Genomic DNA, 23,242 nt, shown 5'->3' on the forward strand with positions numbered 1-23,242 from the left:
ATTAAAACTGTGGATTAGTGGATGAACGCCTGATCACACCAGACTTTAAAAGGGCAAAATTTCACAGTACAATTAATTCATTACAATGGACTTGCCACGATCAGAGGATCTGTTTGAAGAGGCAAATTTAATCAGCGTGAATGTTCCTTATAGCAGTGGTTCTCAAAGTGGGGTCCGGGGACCCCAGGGGTCCGTCAAGGGGTTCCTGGGGATCCCCAGCAAAAAGGAGAATAGTTTCTCTTCACTATAATTCCATCCATAACACAAGGACAGAATGTGTGACTATTTTGGTCACGGGTTTCAAACACTTTCTGTACTGCAACATCTAAAAGCAAAAATCTTTTCAGGCGGTGGTCTAATTTGTGTCAGTTTAGGGGCCCTTGATGTGAAAATTTGAGAACCACTGCCTTATAGAGTTCAACTTTGGTGAACAGTGACATGCAAATTTGCTTCATAGACAAAGAGAGCACAAAATAGAGGAAGCTATAATTTCTTATTAGCTGTGTGTTGCATTCACTTCTATTTAACTCCTCTCTCAGAGTAAAAACAGTGCTTTACAGACAGGAGTCGATTTTATGCACCTTACACAGCCAATGTGGGGGATTAATGCTATCGAATCAGCTGTTCAGTTCTGTAACNTCCCAGGGGTCCGTCAAGGGGTTCCTGGGGGTCCCCAGCAAAAAGGAGAATAGTTTCTCTTCACTTACACACCTTACACAGCCAATGACGGGGATTAATGCTATCGAATCAGCTGTTCAGTTCTGTAACCAAGCTGTGATCATAATCAGTTTTTGTAGTGAGATATGGAGTGGGAAGAAGGGTGGTGTACATCAACAGAGATGCCCACACAACGTTGAATTTCATTTACCTTCTCAAGATTTCCTTCATGGACGACTGTGCTGTACGCCTGAAATAGACCTGACATTTCCTGCTGTACACAGTCTCAAGTAACCAACGTTTTCTTTTCATCACACACTGCTGTCCTTTGCTGGTATTTGCTTTCTCTTTCTTAGATCCACCACTGGAGCCTCTCCGCTACAGCAGCTACCTGAATACAGCATGAAGAAATGAAAATACTCTCGATGTTAATTCAACAGCATTTTAAAATGAAACTTAATTCATGCTGATGAGTCATTGTTTTCGAACAATACAATGCTCTGAAACCCACACAAACACAGTACTTGTGTCTTTTACAATGTACTCCCGTCTCAGTTGTGTAGTTTGTATTCTTGTTGTTTTGAATGCTTCTCTTCCCTGGCCTTGATTCTAAGAAGGCAAAGCGAGGAAAGCAGCTTTGCATACATTGTGAGTGCTTATCTTGGCGTGTGCTTGTGTTCATTATAGCAATAATAACCAGTGAGCACATAGTCAGGCTTAAGAAACACTCTCTCTGGCATTTGTGCAACGCTTCGCTGCACGCATACATGAATTAAAGCCTCTGAATCTGCTCAGTGTAAAAGCCGAGATAGGTGTCAACGTTGCACAGCTAGCTACAGAATTAGGGCTACGTCTATAGCTTCAGTGCTTGTCAAATGTACTGTATAGCTCACTTTGGAACCACAATCATATGTGATTTTGAAGCCATTCAAATGAACAAGTGTCTCAGTTTGACCAGTCAGATTTGTTTTCAAATAGTTTCTGACGTCCTTTGCAGTACATTGTTAGTGGCAGTCGCCAACTGTGACAGCACAAAATTATGGGTACATTTTAACCTCTCTGTCGCTGATTTTCTGCTGCTGCAGCACAGTTCTGTTCCTCGAACAGACGTTATGACGTGAAGCCCGCAGTTAGTTAGTAAGATTACTTAGTCAGCCATCCAGCTGTGAGTCAGTGACAAAATTCTTTTCAAAGTTAATACACAGAGACAAAATTTCAAACTAATGATCCAAAATAATTCAGATATCAGAATTAAACCAACAGTGACTTCCAGTGTTGTTTTGGCTATTTTACTTTTTTTGTGACCACCCATCTGCCTCCCCGGCTTGTGTCTGACAGCTGGTGGATGTTTTTATTTTGTGCTCCGGAGTCGAGCTGAAATGCAGTCTGTCATTGTTTACTGAAATGTAGGTGTGGACGCGGTCATAAGTGTGAGAGTGGTTGGGAGTGTGCTCCTGCGAGTGTCACTGTGAGTGCTCAAAAATATGTGAGAAAAAGTAAGTGCAAAAGCTGTGAGTCAGAGAGGATTGTGTTAGGTATGAGTGGGTGATGCTGTCCCTCTTCACTGGTCACCAGTCTTCTCTACTTCAGCCCACACACACATACACACACACACACACACACACAGAGTCTCACATGAAATACCTTCACAATAATGGCTCAGATGGAAATTTTAGCACAATGTACAGCTGCAAAAAATATAATCATGTAAAAATCACCACTTTGTTGCTCAGAGCTTCTGTTTGTTAGCAGAATCACACAGTGTATTGTGATTCTATGTTTTTTTATGTTTTCCTCACCCTCTGTTGTCTTTTCTTAGAAATATAATCCACACACTGTTTAGTAGCTCCCAGGAAATTGTAACTGCAACATTTAAGTCAGGTAGAACCCATCAGAAATGAACCACTTTTCTTCTCATGTCTTTGCTTTGGCAGAAGAAACAATCTTACTTTACTTTTTTGTGTGCATCAGAGGAATGGATAGGTGAGCCCACAGTATATTGCAAGTATATTAACCAGTTTTGGTGATCAAGTTGAAAATGTACAGAAACATTTATTTTGAAGGCAGAAAACATAAAATGCATCTTTTGAAATACTTTAAAAATGCAATCAATAAATAACACCAAAGTAATTATTTCGCAGCTTTTTATTGGATCACACAAGGCATTTGATTGCTTGTTGCACATGAGGGATGGACAGGAGAGATTTAGTGATACCCTCTCCTTCTCTGTTTCTTTTCTTGTTGCTTTAGAAATAGACCAGAGCCAGTTCTAAATAGTTTCCTTCCCTTTGTTAATATTGCTCATAATAATTAATAAAGTCAGAGCTTGTGATATATTTGTTGTGAATATGACCATTACGGATATTTGTGGGATCATTTTTTCATTCCAACTCACAAACTCTACCTCCTTTACTGTGGAAGGACGGAGCTCTTGCTGCAGTGAGGGGGCACTGTATTTGCATCATATTTAACAACATTAGAAAATAAGTCTAAAAAGTCAAAAATATTATACTGTAGCATTAATATGAAGCCTATTTAATAGCTGGTCCTTGTTTGGTTTTAGTTTAGGAATCAAGAAATATAATGTTTTATTTTTGGGTTTGGTAAACCCACACGTATCATGGTATACTGTTATTTCCTTGTTCTCTTTGATTCTCAGTAAGTGTCAATATGTGGAGGATGGAGAGGAAAGCAGTGATAGTTCTTTGTGGTTAGTTCAGCCTGGATTATTTTCATTTGCAACAGGTCTTCTGCTAGTCGTTTGCTTTTCTAAATATTCAAGATTCAAAGCTGAATCTCATTCTATAAATGGTATAAATATACAGTGGTTTCAGAAAGTATTCAGACTCTTCTCTTTTTGCACACTCTCTTGTGTTGCAGATTTAATTTTATATAAATCTGAACTCAATAAACCAAAATGACAAAGTGAAAACATGTTTTTCGAATTTTTGGTTGATTAATTAAAAATCAACAACTGAAATCTCTCATTTGCTTCAGTATTCAGACCATGTGCTGTGGCACTCGGAATTGTCATCTGATGCATCCTGTTTGCTTTAATTATCTTTGATGATTGCGTCTTGATTGAGGTGCACCTGTGGCTAACACAGTGTATATAAAGTCCCACAATTCATACTGCACGTCAGGACAAAAACCAAGCAATGAAGTCCAGGGAACTCTCTGCAGACCTCTATGATAAAATTGTGGTGATGCGTAGATCAGGGCGAGTGTATAAAACCATTTTCTAAAGCTCTGAGTGCTCCCAGGAGTACAGTGGCCTCAGTTATTGTGAAAAGTATGGAATCAGCAGGACTCTTCCTGGAGTTTGACTATCTGGCTAAACTTAGCATCATGCTGTGGGGGCTTCTCAGCAGCAGGCACAGGGAGACTGGGCAGAATTGAAGGAAGGATGAATGTAGCCAAATACAGAGAGGTCTTTGAAGAAAACCTGCTTCAGAATGACAGTGACCTGAAGCATGCAGCCAAGACAATTTTGGAGTGTCTTCAGGACAAGTCTCTGACTATCCCTCAGTGGTCCAGCCAAAGTCCAGAATTCAACCCCATAGAACATCAGAGACCTAACGATGGCAGTTCACAGATGCTTCCCATCCAATCTGACAAGTTCTGAATTAAAGGTCTGACTACTTTTGTAAACGAGAGACTTCAGTTTAGACTTTTTATAAATTAGCAAAACTATCTAAAAACATGTTTTCACTTTCAGTCATTATGGGTTATTCAGTGTAGATGGTCAAAAACGTTGCAATTGTATCAAACTATAATCAAATCTACAAAACAAAGTGTGCACAAAGTGGTGTGGTCTGAATACTGTCTGTATGTGTGTGGAATGAATGAAAGATAATTGAATGGAAGTCCTGAAAGTATGAACCCGAACTTGTCAGTAAGTGGACCAGCTGACAGTTGTTGGCAGCAGGGCACAGTGAAGTTAAGCTTGCCTTTTTAGTTGGTCCTTTGTGACATCTTTCAGTACTCTTGTTATATTCTGTCGCCATGATGCTGCTGCTGCTGCACTTAATTAGATTTCACTGAACTATTCCTGTAAGCAGATATTGGAGGATAATGAAAGTCATGAGCTTCACTGATAAAAGGTTATTCTGATGCTTCCTTTGTTTTACCATGTACTTGCGTCTTTTGTTGTACTGCTGCACTGTTGCTTTGCGCCATGGGACATGCTGAAGAAATTCAGCAGTTCTTGTGAAGCTGAGGGATCTAGTTACTGCACATAGTGGTTACCATCTTTGAGACAGAGAGTTGAAAACGCTCTCTTTTTCTTTCAGGAAATTATTTGACACTCTAGTGTAATTAAGTAAATATATAGTGCATCTTTGTGCAGTTGAACAAAATGTACATTTTGTTCGACTGCACAAAGATGTGCAGTAACCCAGATGTTTTCATTTTGTCAGAGCCATGCAGCTCTTTCATAGTTGTTATGGTGGTCAAAAGACTAAAATGAATTTAGCCAATTAAACAATAGTTAATTGACATGTGCATCCATTCCTACTGCAGACCAAATTTAAATTAGCTTCTGATGAATTGAGAGTGGAAAATTATGATTGGTGCATTGAGTTAAAGTTATATGCAGTCTTGTCAGAGATATTTGATTATGATTCAGTTTGACTATTTAATCATTAATTCTTCTATATTTGCTTTTTCTAGGACGTGGTCTGGGGATTGAACTCCTTGTTTACTGTAAGTTATGCTTTTTTTGGCTAACTAACATGACTATGTTGTTCAAAATTTAGCAGATTTTAGGAAAATTAAGGGTAAAAAGATGCCAGATGTGATCGATTGATTGATTGATTAATCGACCGAAAATGTCACCTCGGGCTTTAGGAAATTATAACAGGCATTTTCACTATTTTATACACACAAAAAAAATTTTTTAGAGAATGAGTGACACGATAACCAATGATTTAAATGACTGTTATTTGCCCTGGTAAACTTGCATTTATACACATGATTTTCCCTAAAGTCTGTAGTTTAAATAAAGAAACTCTACTGAGAGTGCTCCCTTCATTAACAGACAGTGTTGAACTACATCACAGTTCACCATTGGTTTACCTCATGAGCAAATTAATCTGCACTATTGAATTTCTTTTGCTCTCTGTATGTAGGTTACACACAATAACATTAGTCCAAACACGGATCAGATTAACATTGCCGTTGTGTATCTCTCTTTACAGCTGTAATAAGACCATCATTTTTGTCTTAGGGGAAATTATCTTTCTCATTATGAAGAGCAATTGTAGGGAAATAAAAACAAGAATATTTAATTTAAGGTAGTGTTTGTAGAAAGGTACCGCCAGCTGGACGTCCCCTGAGTTTGACAATAATCCTTTATAAATGCTTCAGAAAATGAAGAAAATTAATAATTAGTCTGATTTAGGGTGATGTTTGTGAAAAATGTACTACTACTTTTAACTACTCAGAAGCATGTTGCAATTAAAGGAGGTTAAAATGGGCTGATCCTGTGAGTATAAATACAAACATGCTTACAAACATCAAATGAATGGAGTAAAAGTTCTGAAAATAGTCAATAAAAATAATAATAAAAGGTTATTTAAACATTTTGGATGTTGAAGCAAGCAGCAAGTACGCAGCTGAAAGTAACCAGGTTATTTAGTTTAATCCAAAACATGCACATTTTGCTTGATACAAACTTGCATGAATCTATCATCGATTACATTACATTAGTATCACATTAGTATCCACACTTACCCTGAGGTCAGCAGTGTCCACAATGATAATGGTGATGATAATCTGCATTGATGCATGGTAATGCCCTAAATCTTACCCCTTAATCAGGAAACAACCTCGCAGGCCATCCTCCTTTTTATCTCTCATAACAGTCTTGTCTCACTTGTTGTTCACGACGTCTCTAAGGCAACAGTGTAATTATGCTGTTTTCTTTGCTGCAGTTCAGAATCCAGGGTGACATTGCAGTCAGTAAATACAGCTGAAGTGGGCAATAAAATGACTGAACTTTTGATATTCTGGCCAACATCCGTCGCTCGTGTTTCTTGACTCATTTCCTGTGCTTCAGCTGTTTTTACCTGTGTCCTCATGTCTCCTCTCTCTTTGCCTCTGCTGCAGGACCTGTTGAACTTTGATGACCCGCTGAACATCGATGCTGCAGAACATCATCTGAGGGACAAGGTGACTCTAACTTCATCTTTCGATTCTGTTTTATCATCAAACATAGTGTAGGTTGGGAGGAAAGAGTGACTTTAGTCATTGACATGCAGATGATTCACTCATGAAGCCTCCCCACAGCATCTCAGATGTTCTTATAGTTTGCATAATAATATTCACACCCCAGCTCCTATTGATAGCCCGCATAGAACATTTATTTGGACAAGATGTGCGGCTGCTGCAGGAACTACAATTTCTGCTGCAGCTTTCAGTGACGCTCCGTCAGTATTACTTGATTCTACTTGTGGAGTCGTGATAATCAGTTGAGAGTGCTTTTATCAAATACAGTCAGCTGAAGACAGAGAGCACAGAGCAGCTTCTCTGAGCGGAGAATGGTTATGATGTTATATTCAAGAGTTGAATGCATGGTACAGGTGTTTTTAGAAAAGGTACTGCGCAGCTGTTTAATTCAGTGCCTCTACAGTGGACAACAGGAGCTACAATTTGTAAGTCAAATCAGAGCCCTAAACCGGGTCTCAACCCTCACGACTCCCTCCCTGCTGATTGTGTACTAGTGATTATGTACAGTCGTGTCCAAAAGTCTGAGACAACAAGTGGCCTCTTATCCTGCATTTGAGTTTGTGTTTTTCTGAACTATAACTTTAGGTATGATTTATCTAGGATTTACTGATGAGGCCCAGGGTCTTACCATCCAGCCTTTCTGGCAAACACTGAGCTGGTGTGGGAGTGGTTGAATGGAAGCCTTCCTCTTACCAAAACAATTGTTGGAGGTGTCTCTAAAAGACAGGCACTCTGGCTAATTGGTTTGAAACTTACTCCCTCCGTCTCTCCCCAATTGCCCTGTTCCATTCATTTCTGCCTTGTGCATCAGCTCCCTCCCATTCAGTTATTTATCAGTACATCAGGCAGTGTCAAAGTTTTCAGAGGCTGATGTTGTTTGCTTACAGTAATTGCTTTCTCAGATTGCCAACCGAACTAATGTAACTCTGAAGGGAGCCTGCTGACCGAGGCAATCAGTGTTAGTTGAGGCGAGCTGGAAGCATTTTAAGTACAATATTTGACCTTTGGCACTTTGCACATACCCTTTCCCATGATGCATCGGTGTGGAACCAGCAATGCGTGATAATGGCTGCCATTAGATGTGAAAGAGTTTTTCTGTCTTTGTGTTTTTGTGAGAGGGAAAGAGAGGGCAACTGTGCAAGAAATGATTGCCAGGTCGTGGCAGAGGTTATGATTGTTGAAATGAGTCATTTGTCCCTGCCTTTCATACGGTAAATACAAAAAAGTCACATTTTTGTGTCTGAAAAAAAATTTAGTAGTGAGCCAAATCCCTTCAGAAAGGTATCTGAGCTCATAAGGAACAGTATGTCTTGGGTAAACAACTGCAATTGAGTTAATTTTGTGTATACATGTTATACATTATATATGTAACACATATACAACAACACGACAACAACAGCAAAACAAGCAGAAAAAAACAAAACAATTAACACGATACAATTAGTTAGAAATTGGTACTGCTCAGGCTTGCTTTTAGCCAGCACTTAACCATTGCTGTAAAAGGTTAAAGTTATTTTCGTGTAATCACAAAGCGTTGACTTTATTTCTACAATGTGATATTTCCTGCATGCACCCATTCATACATTTTTCATAGTTACCATCAGCCCATTAAATGGGTGGAAAAACAAACCAGGAGAGAGCGTTTGTTTTGGTTACCAAGAACCTCATGTGCACCTTCACCTGATGAGACCAGGTCTATCCAGGTCCTATGTTCATGCTCTTTATGCGGACTTTATTTGGACATTCATTGCACATTCATGACCTCAGAGGATCCACCACAAGATGCAAATCACTGGTTAACCTCAAAACCAGAAAGGCCAAGCTGCAGGTCACAGAAACGGATGAAACAAAAATCAACCTTGATCACAATGATCGAAAGAAGAAAGTGTGCAGAAAATAGGCAGCAGCTCGTGACCCAAAGCCACCGCCTCATCTGTCAAACATGGTGGTGGCTCTGTTATGGCTCGGGCATGTTACGCATTTATTGATGATTTCACTGCTGATGGTAGCAACGGGATGAATGCAGAGGTATACAGGAGCATTCTCTGTGTTCAGTTTCAGCCAAATGCATCACAACCCATCGGAAGATCATTTTTCAGGCTGCTGGAGCAGGATGTTAAATAGAGAAGGATTAATCTTAAGTATAAACCCACCAGCTGTGGAGAGAGAGGCAGTTCTGAGTTAACAAAATTTATATTTATATAAATTAAAGATGAATGTTTTTATTTTTGGCGTACTGCATAAAAATATTTTCTGGAAGTTTTGGGTCTGCTTCACTGTGCTGTCGCTGCTCTCTGGAGTCACAACAACTGAAAACACAGTCATCCAACCATGACCCACTCCTACTGAGTCACAGCCTCCTGTAATCAACTTCGGCAGCGAGTGGGTGGAGCTGCGGGAGTTTGTGTGTCAGCACACATGCGTGCTTATGTATACGGATGTGTGTATTTGTGTGTGTTGAGGGTTTTGAAGTAGAACTCCTCCTGTGGCTGCTCGCTGAATGCATTTGCTGGATAAAGTGGCTGAAAGGAAACATCCTCATGGGCAATTAAGTTTGTGTGTGTGTGTGTGTGTGTGTGTGTGTGTGTGTGTGTGTGTGTGTGTGTGTGTGTGTGTGTGTGTTTACAGACACCTGTGTAACAAACAGAGTTTAAGTGTGACACTAAAATAGAATATGCTGATCTGCATGTAAGAGTATAAGATCATGAGCTGTGTTTACCTGTGCATGAATATTTTGTAATACTGAACTCTGAAATATTGTAATTTTAAACTTTAAATGTCATTGACTATTTAAAGAAACCCTGAAACCTCATATTCACTTCAGGAGGAATAGAAGTAGTATAAAGTGCCTGACATTGCAGGTTGAACTTAGGGCTGCAGGACAAATCGATTGTCATTTGAATAATTTGATATCAATCCATAGAGAGATGATAGAGATCAATGGTTTTTATGCTTTTAAGCTGTAACCCTGTTAGTTTCGCGTGACCATCCTCCTTGTGTGTGCATTCAAGTTTTGGTCATGTGAGAAACAACAGCATGGCAGACGCAGTTCCACTGAAGGCAACCCAAGTCTGTAGGCAGATGTGTGGTTCAGATTTAACAACTATGAAAACAGCGAAGAGCTGGACAAAAGCAAAGCCATGTGCAAGAGGAAGCTGATAGAAGAAGCTGTGTTGGTTCACACTGTAGCCGTTGCACTAGGGTATATTAGCAACACACATCACTTAGCTATTAATTCTTGAGATGTGTGTCTAAACTGTTGGTCATGTTAAGTTAATGCACTAATTTAACCACTTTGAGGCCCATTCTTAATGTAAACATTGATATTTTTAGTAATGCACCAGCATAGATGTGCAGTTTACAGTATTAGTTCTCTGACAATCTCATTTATATCCAGGCAAAACTGGTGTTGTACCTGAAATATCTCTCTAACTGAATCAATATTGAACCAGAGACCTTGTGAATCGGAATTGAGTCGATTTGGGAAATCAGTGGCAATACCCAGCCCTAGTTAAAGTCAGAGTGCATCCTCTGACTGATGTCCAGGGATTGTTTCAAAATACCTTCTTTTTCTGTGATAACTCCCTCAGCACTGCTGATGAATACTGAGAGTCCTCAGGAGAGACATTTTATCTCTCAATAGTAAACAGGCCTCTCCATAGCATGAGAAGAATGCCTTTAAGATATTGATATTAATTCATGTTGACGAATCATGTTTTAAGAAGAGCAGCGACACCTGGGTTCCTGATTTTAATCATTTGCAGACCAGGAAGGAAGGAAGGGTGTTTGAAGCATCTTTCTTTGGTTGTGTGTGTTTCCTTTAGAATGAAAACCTCTGCTGTGTCCCATTCAATTCTACAAACTAAAAATAAGCAAGGTTTAAGAGTGTGGTATATTCACACACTGAATGTACCACAAACAGCTGTAAAACATTAAAATGTATAGCGAATTATTGTAAGACAGCTTCATGGTGATATTGGAAAATAAGCATTAATTCTTGTGAAAGGCATTTTTCTTTTAGTTCGTGGTGGTTCGTTCAAAGCAGCAGCCAAGAGTCACATTTTCACTGATGTTTGATGGTACATTTTGCATCTTGCCCATCTACCATAAAAAGGTAAAGTTCGCTGATTTCTTATGTGGTAACGACTACTAACTACTAAAAATATTATAAAAATTAAAACATTGATCTATAATGAAGTTACACAATGAGTTCTGTCAACTGTGTAATGGTGATGTGGCTCCAGCTGAAGTCTTGGTGGAGCGCTTGTCATGGTCAAATCTTTAGTTGCGTTTTTTATTTGTCATACTGTGAAGCTTGGAGCCTGATTGTTTGAACTGGGTGAACCAAAGTGCATGTTACCAGCAGCATGATGATCACCCAGCAGCATGAACACGTGCCATTATTTAAATGTCAAATGTCCATAAAGGGCTGAACTGCCAGAAAGCAGAAGAGCTCAGAGGTGTCCACAACATCACATACACCTCAGTGGTTCTACAGAAAATAAAACACTGGTGCCGGTGTATCTGAGAATCATTGCCATTTACGATAATGTGATATTGACTTCCTGTCCCACTCTGAAAGCGCTTAGACAGAATTGGACCTCAGAGGATTTGTCACTAGCTCCAGAGTACAAGTTTTCCACGGTCCCCCTCTGCATACTAAATCTCCATTTATTGATGCTCATCAATTTGACTCACAGGCTCACTCTCTTGCCTCCTCAGGTATCAAACAGTTTAGCCTCTTCAGTCAATAGGCAGTCATGTCAAATGTACACACACACAAACACACACCATTTACTGCCGCCTTATCTTGCTTCTGTTCACCTCATCAGCTTTCTGCCCATGAACAGAGACCGCTGTGACCCTGTTGGGACTCATTAGAGGACCAAAGGAAGAATTTCACATCAAGGTTGTTTGTGAGTCACACTAAACCTCACTAAACAAAAACAGCCATGTTCACTGATTGTGTTTGTAATTTCATTTTCTTATTTAGTTGTTTTTGAATTTTAGCAGCTCGAAAGCTTAATCACTCGAGCTTGCTTTTATAGTCACAGTGAATTCTTTCTATCACTTGGTGGGGTTTGAGAAGGTGTTTTTGTAAGACGTAATCAAACATGTCTCCAGTTGTAGCTGCGTCCTTACTATGGCCTTCCTAGTATATTGGAGGAATGTACTAGGTATGTACTAGGCATTATTATCACATTCCTCCTCATATTATTATCACATTCCTCATAGGAAAAGTACCAATCTGTAACAAGAAAAGACAAAATAATTCATCACATCTAGAGAGGTCAGTATATAAATCCAGTCACCTCATTACAGTGTCTACCTATTCTGTCAGTTTAGTGACAAAGTTGTGATAGCAAGGCAGTGAATGACAGTCAGGCTAACAGTGACAGTTCTTTGTCTTCACTTGCTGTTTCCCGATAAACCGGCCAATTGCATTGAGGAGTGAGTGAGCCAACCTACACCCACATACACTCATAGGTGAGGCACATCTTAACACCTTGTCACATCAACCTCCTCATATCCTCTCTCCAGCTCACTGCTGTATTTTTAAGTCAATGCAGCAGTGTTGTGTAACAAGCACACAGACTTTTCTCAAGCTTGAGGAGCCTGGTTCAAGACTCTGGTTCAGCAAGCATCCGCACAGCAGAAGTGTGCTTGAGAAAGACAGTGAATCTCTATCAGTGTCCCAGTAATTACCCTGTTCCTTCTGTGACTGCACCACACAAGTTCTATTATCTGATACTGCTGCTCTGCCTCTCATCCTGTTGCTCATATGGCTGTTGTAAGATAATGCAGCAGGCTCTGTCGCTAGTAAACATGTATCAGGGGAGATTTTATGTCTGTATTAGACCCAGCTGAGCTGCTTTTTGGCTTTACATCAGATTTTAAGTGGCTGGTCATGGCTACAGGACTGTGTGCAGTGTTTCCCCAAGGAATTTTTTCACTATGGATGCTTGCTGTTGTGTGCGTGTCCCTGACATCGTACATCACCGGCTGCATGTTTACACAAGATGGTGGAGGAATAGCTTAAAGTGACCTTAAAATTGTTGTTGACAGGGTTAGTCGTGTTCACTTTGTCATGTGTGTTAATTTACTGGCAGCTTTTGACAGTTGGAGGACTCTAAAGGGCCAGATGGCTTTAATAGTAATAAATATCGAAGAATGAAATGTCTCAACACAGAAAATTACACATCTTTTATTGAACGTAAATAGAAATAGATAATATAAACTTAATGAGCCAGTCTTTCAGATCTCATTTGAAAATTACTAACAATTATTTATACTAATTACTAACTAAGGCCCTGTTCAGACCTGGCTTTAAAATGCGTCTCCACATGCGTCTTGAGTGACCACTTGTAATTGGATCTCGCCCCATATGCAAACAAACACCTTGCATTGTTGTTTTTAGCCAATCCGACTGTGACACATGGGTCCATTGTCAATGAGAGAAAGAGAGATAGAGAGAGAGAGGGGGGGGGGGCTGAGCAAATTAATGCACTGTGCACTGCTCTACAATTAAATAGGGTTTTAGCCATTTGAAATGGTGAAATATTTTCAGTTCAATATGAAACTTGTGGGACTAATCAGACTGTGGCAGAAGACGACAGTTAAGTATGCGATCCTTCAATGTGGCCCAGGACATATTTGCGTTCACACTGCTAAAAGAAGGTGGCCGTCCTCTTGTGATTGGCTCACCCAGATCTTAAAGGGATAGTTCAGGTTTTTTGACGTGGGGTTGTGTGAGGTACTCATGAATAGTCTTCACATTACCCACAGTATATTCCGGCTGGGGAGGCCGGAGCCAATCCAAGCTGACACTGGGCAATGGCGGGATACACCCTGTGCAGGTCTCCACACAGAAAGGCCCCCGGCCCAGGGTTTGAACCCAGAACCTTCTCGCTGCGAGGCGACAGTGCTATCAGTTTATAACAGATATTGTGTGTCTAAAAGTGTCTAAAAGTGTCTAAAACACGTTTTGCAGCCTCTCCTCAGTGATCTGCCTGCCACACATGCACAGCTTTATGCTGCACTGCTAAACAGTGATATCACTGTGCCTTTGTGTGTGTATTTGGTTGTGGGTGTGTGTTAAGGACCCCTTAATTTCATGTTGGTCAGCTGCAAGCAGTGTAGAAAGCACAAGTTGCAGCGGTTACATTTCATTGTGAATATTAATTAATTAATTAATTAATTCAGCACTCATAAGGGAAACACTGGTGTGTGTGAAGGATTCTCTAGTTTGTAGTGTTGTGTAATCAACGTCAACCAAACCAAGCGAAGTGCAAGGAGCACCCACAGTGCTAAAAGACCACAGAGAATCCTAGACTCTTTCTGTAAATACTTCCCCTGTATATTCAGTTCAGTCATTCAAGTCATTCATACACATACAACAATGTAGAAACACTAAACATGACATATGACATCTGCATTAAATCTCTGTCTGTCAAACATAGTTGCTGTGTATTTGATTTGGATGACCTCAACAGTTCCTTTAGTTTCTTTGAGTAGTACTGGATGTAATTAAAAGAAGGTGATGATGTCACCTGCTTAGCCAATCACGTTATTCAACTTTATGTGATGTGTCAGGATGTTTCAACAGAATATACTGAACTCTCCAAAGATTCCTCAGTTCGCCCGTGTGAAAACACCTTCGACTGTTGTGTGTTGTCATGACCTCCACACCTCTGCATTGCCTGTCATCTCTCTTCTCTATTCCTTTCCCTCTGTTCACAGTTCACACCTCTCCTCTCCCCTTCATTTTTACTTTTGCAGTCTGTTTGCCTCACACACCCTGGGACTCTCCTTTGCTTAGTTTTCAGCTTTTAGCATATTTTAAAAGAAGCCGTTGGTACCCACAGGGATTCATTTGCATCCCTTCCCTCTGGTGGTAGTACATATTTTGAGTACCTGTCCAGATCGCTGGAGGGGAGGAGAGTTAATTGCTTTCCGCAGGTGAAACAGAGCCAAAAATAGAGTAAGCTGTTGTCTAACAAAGTTTTTAATCGACTGCACAATTTACTTGGACTGTTCAAACTAGTGCAGAGCAAAGTAATTTGCAGTGTCAGCCAGTTTTCTGCTGTAAGAGAGGAAAGGAGGGAGAAAGTAAGAAAAGAGGGAAATTTTGCCCTTTGATTTTGCAGGAGATGTCATTAATAGTTTATAGACTCATGCTTCAGATTTATGCGAGACACCTTAATTGGGTAGTATTTTTCAAAAACATATTGTTTTATTTCACTACTCGTCAAAATGTTACTGGTCTACAATTCAAATCTATGTTGGACATCTTAATTGGGGCTAGTTTCAACAGTTTTAAACTGAATTTTGTGTCAGTGTGTTTGATCTGTCCTTCAAGTTTATATGCGGTGGCTTAATTGAGGCAAGCTGGGGCTTCACATGTTTTGTTTATCTTCTCTTCCTCCGTGGTCTCTCTGCACTCTGTAAATCTTCTTCTGCCTTATTTTCGCCACTAAGCGGCCTGCATGTATGCGTGAGGTTTTGTGTTTAAGTTTTCATTTGTTTCTCCACAAAGGCTTACAGAGGCTTGTAAAAGACAGCTGGTCAGACAAGAGATGGCAGAATGACAGGCATGTGGATAAGGAGTGACAGATGGACCAATATTCCATATTTACAAGTGCTGTCAAATTTAAAGAGCAAAACCTGAGAGAGACAGATGGACAGATATTCATATTATGCTATATGGCTTTGAGGCAGACCATGTTTCAGTTGCAGTGTTGCAGTTTTTCACATATACTCATTATATGGTTTCATCCTCCTCAGCTTGGTCTAATCATGTCTTTTGTGAACATTGTGTTGTTGGAAGTGTTTGATTAGCTTTTGTGCCGTGTGTGCTTCTTTAGCCACGCTAGCAGAATGATCTTTTGGTCAGTCCATCAATTTGATCCAGACTTAAATATCCCAACAACTATTAGATTGATTGCCATGAAATTTGACGAAGACGCTCACAATCCCCAGAGGACGAATCCTAATGACCTTGGTGATCTCCTGACTTTTCCATCGAGCTTCATCGTAACTCCTGCAAAGCTGAGGAAACACTTAATTGCCCTCTAAACACAGCTGTACTTTATGTTTAGTGCTTATTAAGAAGTGTTGGCATTCTAACACGTAACACTAACATGGCGAACATAGTCAACAATTTATCTGCTTAGCATCAGCATGTTAGCATTGCCATTGTGAGAATGTTGGCATGCTGACATTAACGTGTGGCTGAAAGCACTGCTGTGCCCAAGTTCATAGCTGCTACATGGCTGCAGACTCGTCTGTGCGTGCGTGCGTGCGTGCGTGCGTGCGTGCGTGCGACAGTGTCATGGTTTTTGTATCTGATAATTCAACTGCGTTCCCCAGCTGAGCTTGCATTAGTGCGGGTCATTTTTTTCTAATTCAACCAGTTCAACAGAAATAGAGACTAGTAATGTGTTATCCAATTTATGTGATTTGTTCCTTCTTTTTAGAGATCAGAAATATGTTTGAATTTTACCTTGCTGTGTTGCACATTGCTCACAGCTCGGATTATTCACCTCCTCTCTGAGCTCAAGGTTTGAAAACATTATTGAATTATCTAAAACACTTTTCAAACTGCATCAAATCAGATTATTAGAAGCTTAACCAGGAGGAGAGCATCTCTGAGCTCCCACAGGTAGAATACTAGTCTAATTTAAAGAGGCATTGGCCATTTCCTGAGGAAGGTGTCTCTTCACTTATTAAGCCAGTGTCATAATGCTCATGCTGTGCTTGGCTCAGATGGATCAGCGCTATAAGACCAGCACTGCCAGGCTGAGTAAATGATGATTAATTACCACCCTCTGCGATCTATAATTCTCCTTCACCTGGACTTTTTTTTTTCACACAGTGCCAGGGCACCTAAATAAACTAAAATAGCAGGTTCACTTTGCAGAAACACAATCTGTGCACCCAAAACACCCCATTTGCACTTGTTGTTGGCTCTTGTACCATTAGAATAGGGTAGAGAGAGAGACAGAGACAGAAAGAGAGAGAGAGAGAGAGAGAGAGAGAGAGAGATCCCTCAGCAGAAATAGGGCTGATCCATCATCCCTCTGTGGACAGATACTCAGACTGCTGTCATCACTGCTGAAGTTTTTGTCACTGGCAGGTTTTCAGCATTCCTGTCTGTCATCCCGGTCTACACAAACACACACACACACACACACATGCACCATGTCTCTTTTTCCTGTCTCTCCTCTTATGTCTCTTCCCTCTATCTCGTGTATTCTCTCACGTTCTCCATTTCTTGCTCATACCCCAGTGGCCACACAGAAGCCCAGCAGCAATGGCGTGCGTGACTAACTGACCGCTGGAGCTGTGGCATAAATCAGTGCGCTGATGTCAATGTGGGACACTTGTATGTGAAATTTATATGTTGGACAGCAGGACCCGCGGACATGTTGGCATGTTATGGCCTAGACCCCCATGGCGACGGGTCAGTGATAGGGGGAACAAGTAAAAAACAGGACAAGAGAGTGGAGCTCAGAAGGAGGGGTGGACTGAGGAAAGTATGATATCCCCCTTGAGTACATGCAGCACATCATTGACTTAACCATAGATAAACATGTTCCATATTCCTGTGTACTTCTAGTGAAGCAAATAGTGAGGTTAGATGTACAATTAAACTTTTAAAAAGGTGTGGGTGAAGCCAAACTGCTCAAATACTTTCACTCAAATTCCATATATGTAAAAACCGTAAACCTTCATTGTTTCTCATTAAAAAGCTGAAGTGTGACTAAACTGCTATTTTGAGTCAAAGCTCCACCTCACGTTCAGAAGCTATATGAATGACTTCAGCGATCTTTGCATTGAGGCCACAGCTAATACAGTTCTCTGCATGATTATGGGTATTTTATGTGAGACACTTTACCTTGGCAGTATTTGTCAAACACATTTTGTTTTAGTTCACCCCATTTCAAAGTGTTATTGGTCTACAATTCACTTCCTCTGTGGCCTCTCTGCACTCTGTAAACCGTCTTCTCCATTATTTTCTCCACTAAGTTTCCTGTATGTATGTGTGCCTGTTTAAGTTTTTGTTTGTTGAGGCTTTTTTTCCACAAAGGCTTACAGAAGTTTGCAAAAGACATCTGGTTAGACAAGAGATGGCAGAATGACAAGCAGGTGGACCAATATTCCATGTTTACGAGTTGAATTTAAAGAGGTCAACCTGAGAGACAGATGGACAAATATGGTATTATGCTGTATGACTTTAAGGCAGTCCATTGCACTACTACTTTGAGTCAAAGCTCCAACCCATATCCAGAAGCTATATAAATAACTTCAGCAATCTTGACTGGTCACTTTAGTGACCTCTGTACAGACTTTGTCAACACGACCTCCAGGAAAGACTGTCCTCCTTACTATAATAGTGCATAATCAGTGTCCCCAGTTACAACAGTTTCTATGATTTACAATGTGGCTAACTACAGTGCAGTTTTGCTAAGCAATGCACTTTCTTGTGTGGACTGAAATCTTTTCACAAAAGAGGAAAGCTGCTGCAGCTCAAATTAATAGCAGTCTGCTCTACAGCCTTTTTAATCAAAATCCATAATATTGTGTTTTGTATTCTGCCTGATTTATCAACAAATTGTTTGAAAAATGAAGAGGATGCAGACACAGGCAAACCAAAAGAAATTGTCAAAGTGCTTCCTAAACAGCCCAAGTGGTTAAAGAGACAGAAGGCTGAAATGGTGGACACAACACAATCAGAAGAGGAAGGAGGGTGAGGTCACACTCGCAGCTCAATAAGGCCAGAGGGAACGGGTCAACGAAGCAGCAGAGGGGAGGTTACGGGACGGATGGATAGTGGGTGGGGGTGGAAAGAAGCCAAGCACAACCAGAAGGGGCATGATCAAGAAGAAGGAAAAACGTGGTAGTGGGAGGAGAGGGCATGCATGACCAGAGGAGGTATTAGCAAGGAAAGTCAACTTGAACAGATGTCGTAACATCATCAAGATGAGAAGTAGTCTCACTCTTACACTGGATATCTCCCCTGACTGATCAAAATGTAAATGTGGAAAGAATCATTAAATATATATGTAAAAACAGATGATTTTTTATTTTTTTATTTTGGATAAAGCAGATACAAATAGCACTAAGCTTTATACTTGTGTCGAGAGATGATTCTGAGTGCATGGAATAAGTTGAAGCCAGATATAATAACTAGGATCACTATGTTAACATATGAAGTGAACATGTTTGAATCGGGACAAAGTGACATGTGTCAGGCTTATAGTGTCCAACCACACCATACCATAATGTTCAACCATACCATATGACATGTCCAGTTTTCTACATTTTATGAAGTCACAAGTTATGGAAAACAACATACAAAGTAATAATAGGTCGGTTTACCAGAAGTGCAAAAATATATATACTTTCTATTTGGTTATGTGTTGATATACTTTAAATTTGTCATTTCTTACATTTCTTTCTTTCAACTGCTATAACTGTAAAATGTAATTTCTGGCTTTTCCATCTAACTCTTCTATTCTTTCTCTTTATGTTTACCTCTTTTCCATCCAGGAGGATTTCCGGAATAAGGTTCAAGATTACATCAAGCACTATGCCAGATGATAGAAGCACTTACATCAGCCTGCACCAATCAACCAAACTGCTCTACCTTGCCTCTGCTTATCATGGCCGACTCCCCGATGTGTGTGTGACTCAACAGCTGACTCTTTGACTCTTACCACTCCTCTCCTCTTGACACCACAGCCCTGCCTATGCTCTTCTCTGTTCACCCGATTGCAATAAACTTCATTTGCAGGAACGAAATGAAAAAAAATAAATAAATAAAAAATTGTACGTTTAAGAAAGGACTTGCATACAAAAGAAAAATATGCTTTAATTATCCTAAACAGTTGAGTGTTACAATGACCACAATGTCTGTTCATTGTGGCAACATCACTAAATGCCGGCGCCTCGCTGAGGTGTCCCTGAGCCAGTCGGAAACGAGCCATGGTAACTAATGGCAAGGGATCTGATGTGATGATTCATCGCCATAAAAAAAAAAAGTCACATTTAGCTGTTTTGAAATTTGATGAATCAAGAGAAAGAATATCTGTTACTATCAATTCTCTGTTCCAGTGCCTGCCATGTTTGTGTTGCTAAAGAGAAAATGCATGTGAGTTTACAAACACACACACACACACAAACACGCAAAAACACACTGTCACGTCCTGTGGTAAGAGGTGAACACATGTACACACATTTCTGTACACATGCCAGTTACACACACACACACACACAGACACTCAAACTGGAACACCCCCAGCCCCACTAGACAGCATGTGAATGACCACATTGTCGTGTTTCATTATTCTCCTTGCATGTGTACACATACACACACACACACACACACACATGCACACAGAGACCTTGTGTGTTTTCAGCCCTAGTGGGATAAAGTACTACTACTAAAACCACAGCCAAATGTATTGTACTGTTTTCAGCTTCACATGGTCTCTGCACCCCTTCTGTCCTCACTTTACTGTTTTTGTCTTTCCTCCATCTGTCTCTCTGTTTCACACAAACACAACTACGCATACCTTTTCCCATTTGAGAATACAGAGGTTTATTCAACCTTACAGTGCAGTGATACATTTTTGGTATGATAGCTCTGTACTTAAGCATATTGGGTTTAAAATGAAACAATGACTGTGAGTTTAAAGTACTGATTTAGATTTTCTATAACAAATGGACAGTGTGGGACTTATAGCTCTTTTTGTACATAGTCCACCAGGTTTAATGGACAAAATGTAATTTAACATGTAAACAAGCAGGTACAACAACTATTTTTTCTAATATCAAAGGATGAAATGACAATGTGAAAACAGTATGACAGTGTGAAAGGGGTCGGATGTACGATGTATGATTCGGGTGCTTGTACCTCCAGTCTGGTCTTCAAGTGAAGTAAGCACTCAGTTGGATTGATGTGAGGGGACTGACCACGAACGTTTGACTGTTTTGCATAATTTAATAATATAAATTCAATTTTTTGGTCGTTATGTTCAGGATCATTGTCCTAAAATTTGGTTTATTTAACTATAAAAGAACCAGTGAGTCCTACACTGTTCAGTAAATATGGACGTGAACACCACTATAACTGGAAGTCAGTGCTTTAACCTCATAGTCATTATTTCATTGTACACAATAACAAGAATTTCACTGTCCCAAGACTTTATGACTGCACTGTACATTGCCTCTTATTCTGTGTTTGGGAGCTAAGATATAGGGTATGTCTTTTAGAAAGATAATACCTCTCTGTGTGTGTGTGTATAGAGTGTATGTTTCCACTGTCTGGATGTGGTTGGAAAAGTCATCAGCATAACTTCAGAAAGACAGACAGCAAGCAAACTAACTAGCGACCAAGCTATTTACCTAAGAAACTGGCGAGTGAGCTTACTAGCTATCTAACGAGTGAGTGGTTTTCACTCAGTGCAAGTGAGGTTAGCTGACAGTTGGTTAAGATAAGCCACGGTCACAAAGCTATTTTTCATGACATCCTGTGGATTAGCTTGCTCGTGACAATGCTTGTTGGCTCACTCCTTAGCTTGTTAGCTTGATAGAAAACTTGTAAAGGCACAGCTGTGAGAGTTCGATGAGGTTTACTGCGTCGTGGGGTGGCTCTGGGGCTTCTTAGCCAACGAGATAATGTCAAACTGTCTATATAAACGTCTTTCGTTGGGGATTTTGGCCATACGGTGCATGTTCATGTTCATTGTGTGTCTGTGTGTGTGTGTGTGTGTGTGTGTGTTTGTGAGTCAGAGAGGGAGAAAGACTGTGCCACCCAGTTAGCCAGTGAGGGTGTGGTATGTGCGTGCGTGTGCACGTGCGTGTGCGTGCGTGTGTGTGTGTGTGTGTGTGTGTGTGTTCTGCTTGGCCCTGGCTAGCGTTGTGCCTCCAGTTTGAGTCGCATCTCCTATTATCGACTGTTGTCACTCCATTCAGCTTTGTCGTCACACGTCTGCATGAGGCAAAGTCTATGTAATCTGCCAGGGGTGGATTTTACTAAGGATGTCAGAAATGTAGTTGTTGAGAATTGAACTTTTATGTTGGAGGTGTGTGTAAAGATTGAAATTTTGTGTTTGTGGAGTGCGTGTGTGAGAGTGTGTGTGTGTGTGTGAGTGTATGTGTCAGTATGACGTGTTGAAACGACGTGACTTGTTAGCATGCTCTGGTTTCCTCTCGCCCCTCTTTTCTTTTTGTTATTCTGGCCCAGCGTTCAACAGCTCTAATGTTGTTGTTTTCCTCGTGAAAGTTAACAAAACAACAGACACTGTCAAAATAAAGGACCTGAGAAAATGAAAGGTCTGTTGAAAGCAGATGTGAATGTGGGCATTCCATGGCGTTTTCCTGCATGGTGAAGGCTAATGCTACTGCCTATTAATATGAAGCCATCCTGTGTAGCTGCAATGACAGTTTATTGCCTCCAGGATATGGTAGCTCAACACTCTGTACTTTATCTTAGCCTTACTAATACTCTGACGTTAGCTTCCCGTTGGACACCTTGTCGTTTGTCCTTTAGTTTGGCAGTCAGCAGTGTTTTTATTTTCCCAGGATGTTACTTGGGAATGTCTCTGCTTGGGCTAACTCCATCTTTGGGCCAGGGGAGAAGAACGACCTGTTCTTCTTCAAATCCTCAACCTTTTCTTTCTCAGATTGTATATCCATTTTTTAAGATATATTAAAGAGAATATAAATAAAACATGTCTTGTTTTATCATGTGCTTTTTTTCATTTACTTAATTCATTAAGCAGCTTTGCAAGATAAAAGCTTCAGTAAGGTATAATTATTTTAGGTCTGCCACTATGCTTATTTTATTGCTAATTAATATGCTAATTATTTTTTTATCCCATCATTTCATCTTTAAAGTTCCTGAAACCCAAAGTGATGTCTTCAAATAGCTTGTTGTGTATGACCAACAGTCCAAACTGTGTAGATGTCCTGTAGGATTATGGAGGAAGTGGGACATCATCTGTGTGTGGACAGTATGGATTCTTTCATTGACTAACACCAACTGGCAGACACTAGTCGGTTAACTCAATACCTACTTAGTATGAGCATGTAATCATGCTGAAATTAACATTTAGCTCACTGCAGTTCTTTGCCTAATCACAGCCTCACAGAGGCACTAGTGTGGCAGATGGGTCTTAATCTTCTTTCTCTGCTTTTATGTTTATTTATATCATTTAAGACACTGTGTTACAGTAATTGCTTAATTGTGATGGGAGGACTGCAATTTCCATGAATTTATAGATGAGGAAATTGAATTGAGAATCCTAAAGATATGAAGTTTGTAATTATATAAAGAAAAAGCTGAAAATTC

General features: G+C 40.2%; 1 protein-coding gene across 2 annotated transcripts in view; it reads left to right on the top strand.

The window, feature by feature from the left end:
* The window catches only part of ube2f (ubiquitin conjugating enzyme E2 F (putative)), a 42,643-nt gene extending 20,008 nt beyond the window's left edge, over nt 1-22,635 (top strand). Inside the window, exons 8-10 of one of the 2 annotated variants that reach the window (XM_022741072.1) lie at nt 5,329-5,361; nt 6,766-6,828; nt 19,438-22,635. In XM_022741072.1, the coding sequence (XP_022596793.1) occupies nt 5,329-5,361; nt 6,766-6,828; nt 19,438-19,488 (147 nt within the window). In that variant the 3' untranslated portion in view covers nt 19,489-22,635. Of the gene's footprint in view, nt 1-1,013; nt 1,301-5,328; nt 5,362-6,765; nt 6,829-19,437 lie in introns of those variants that run through there. The other variant, XM_022741074.1, reaches the window with a different exon arrangement.
* The last annotated feature ends 607 nt before the right edge of the window (nt 22,636-23,242 follow it).

Source organism: Seriola dumerili, unplaced genomic scaffold (genome assembly GCF_002260705.1).
Source record: "Seriola dumerili isolate Sdu_G_001 unplaced genomic scaffold, Sdu_1.0 BDQW01000052.1, whole genome shotgun sequence".
Taxonomy (NCBI): Eukaryota; Metazoa; Chordata; class Actinopteri; order Carangiformes; family Carangidae; genus Seriola; species Seriola dumerili.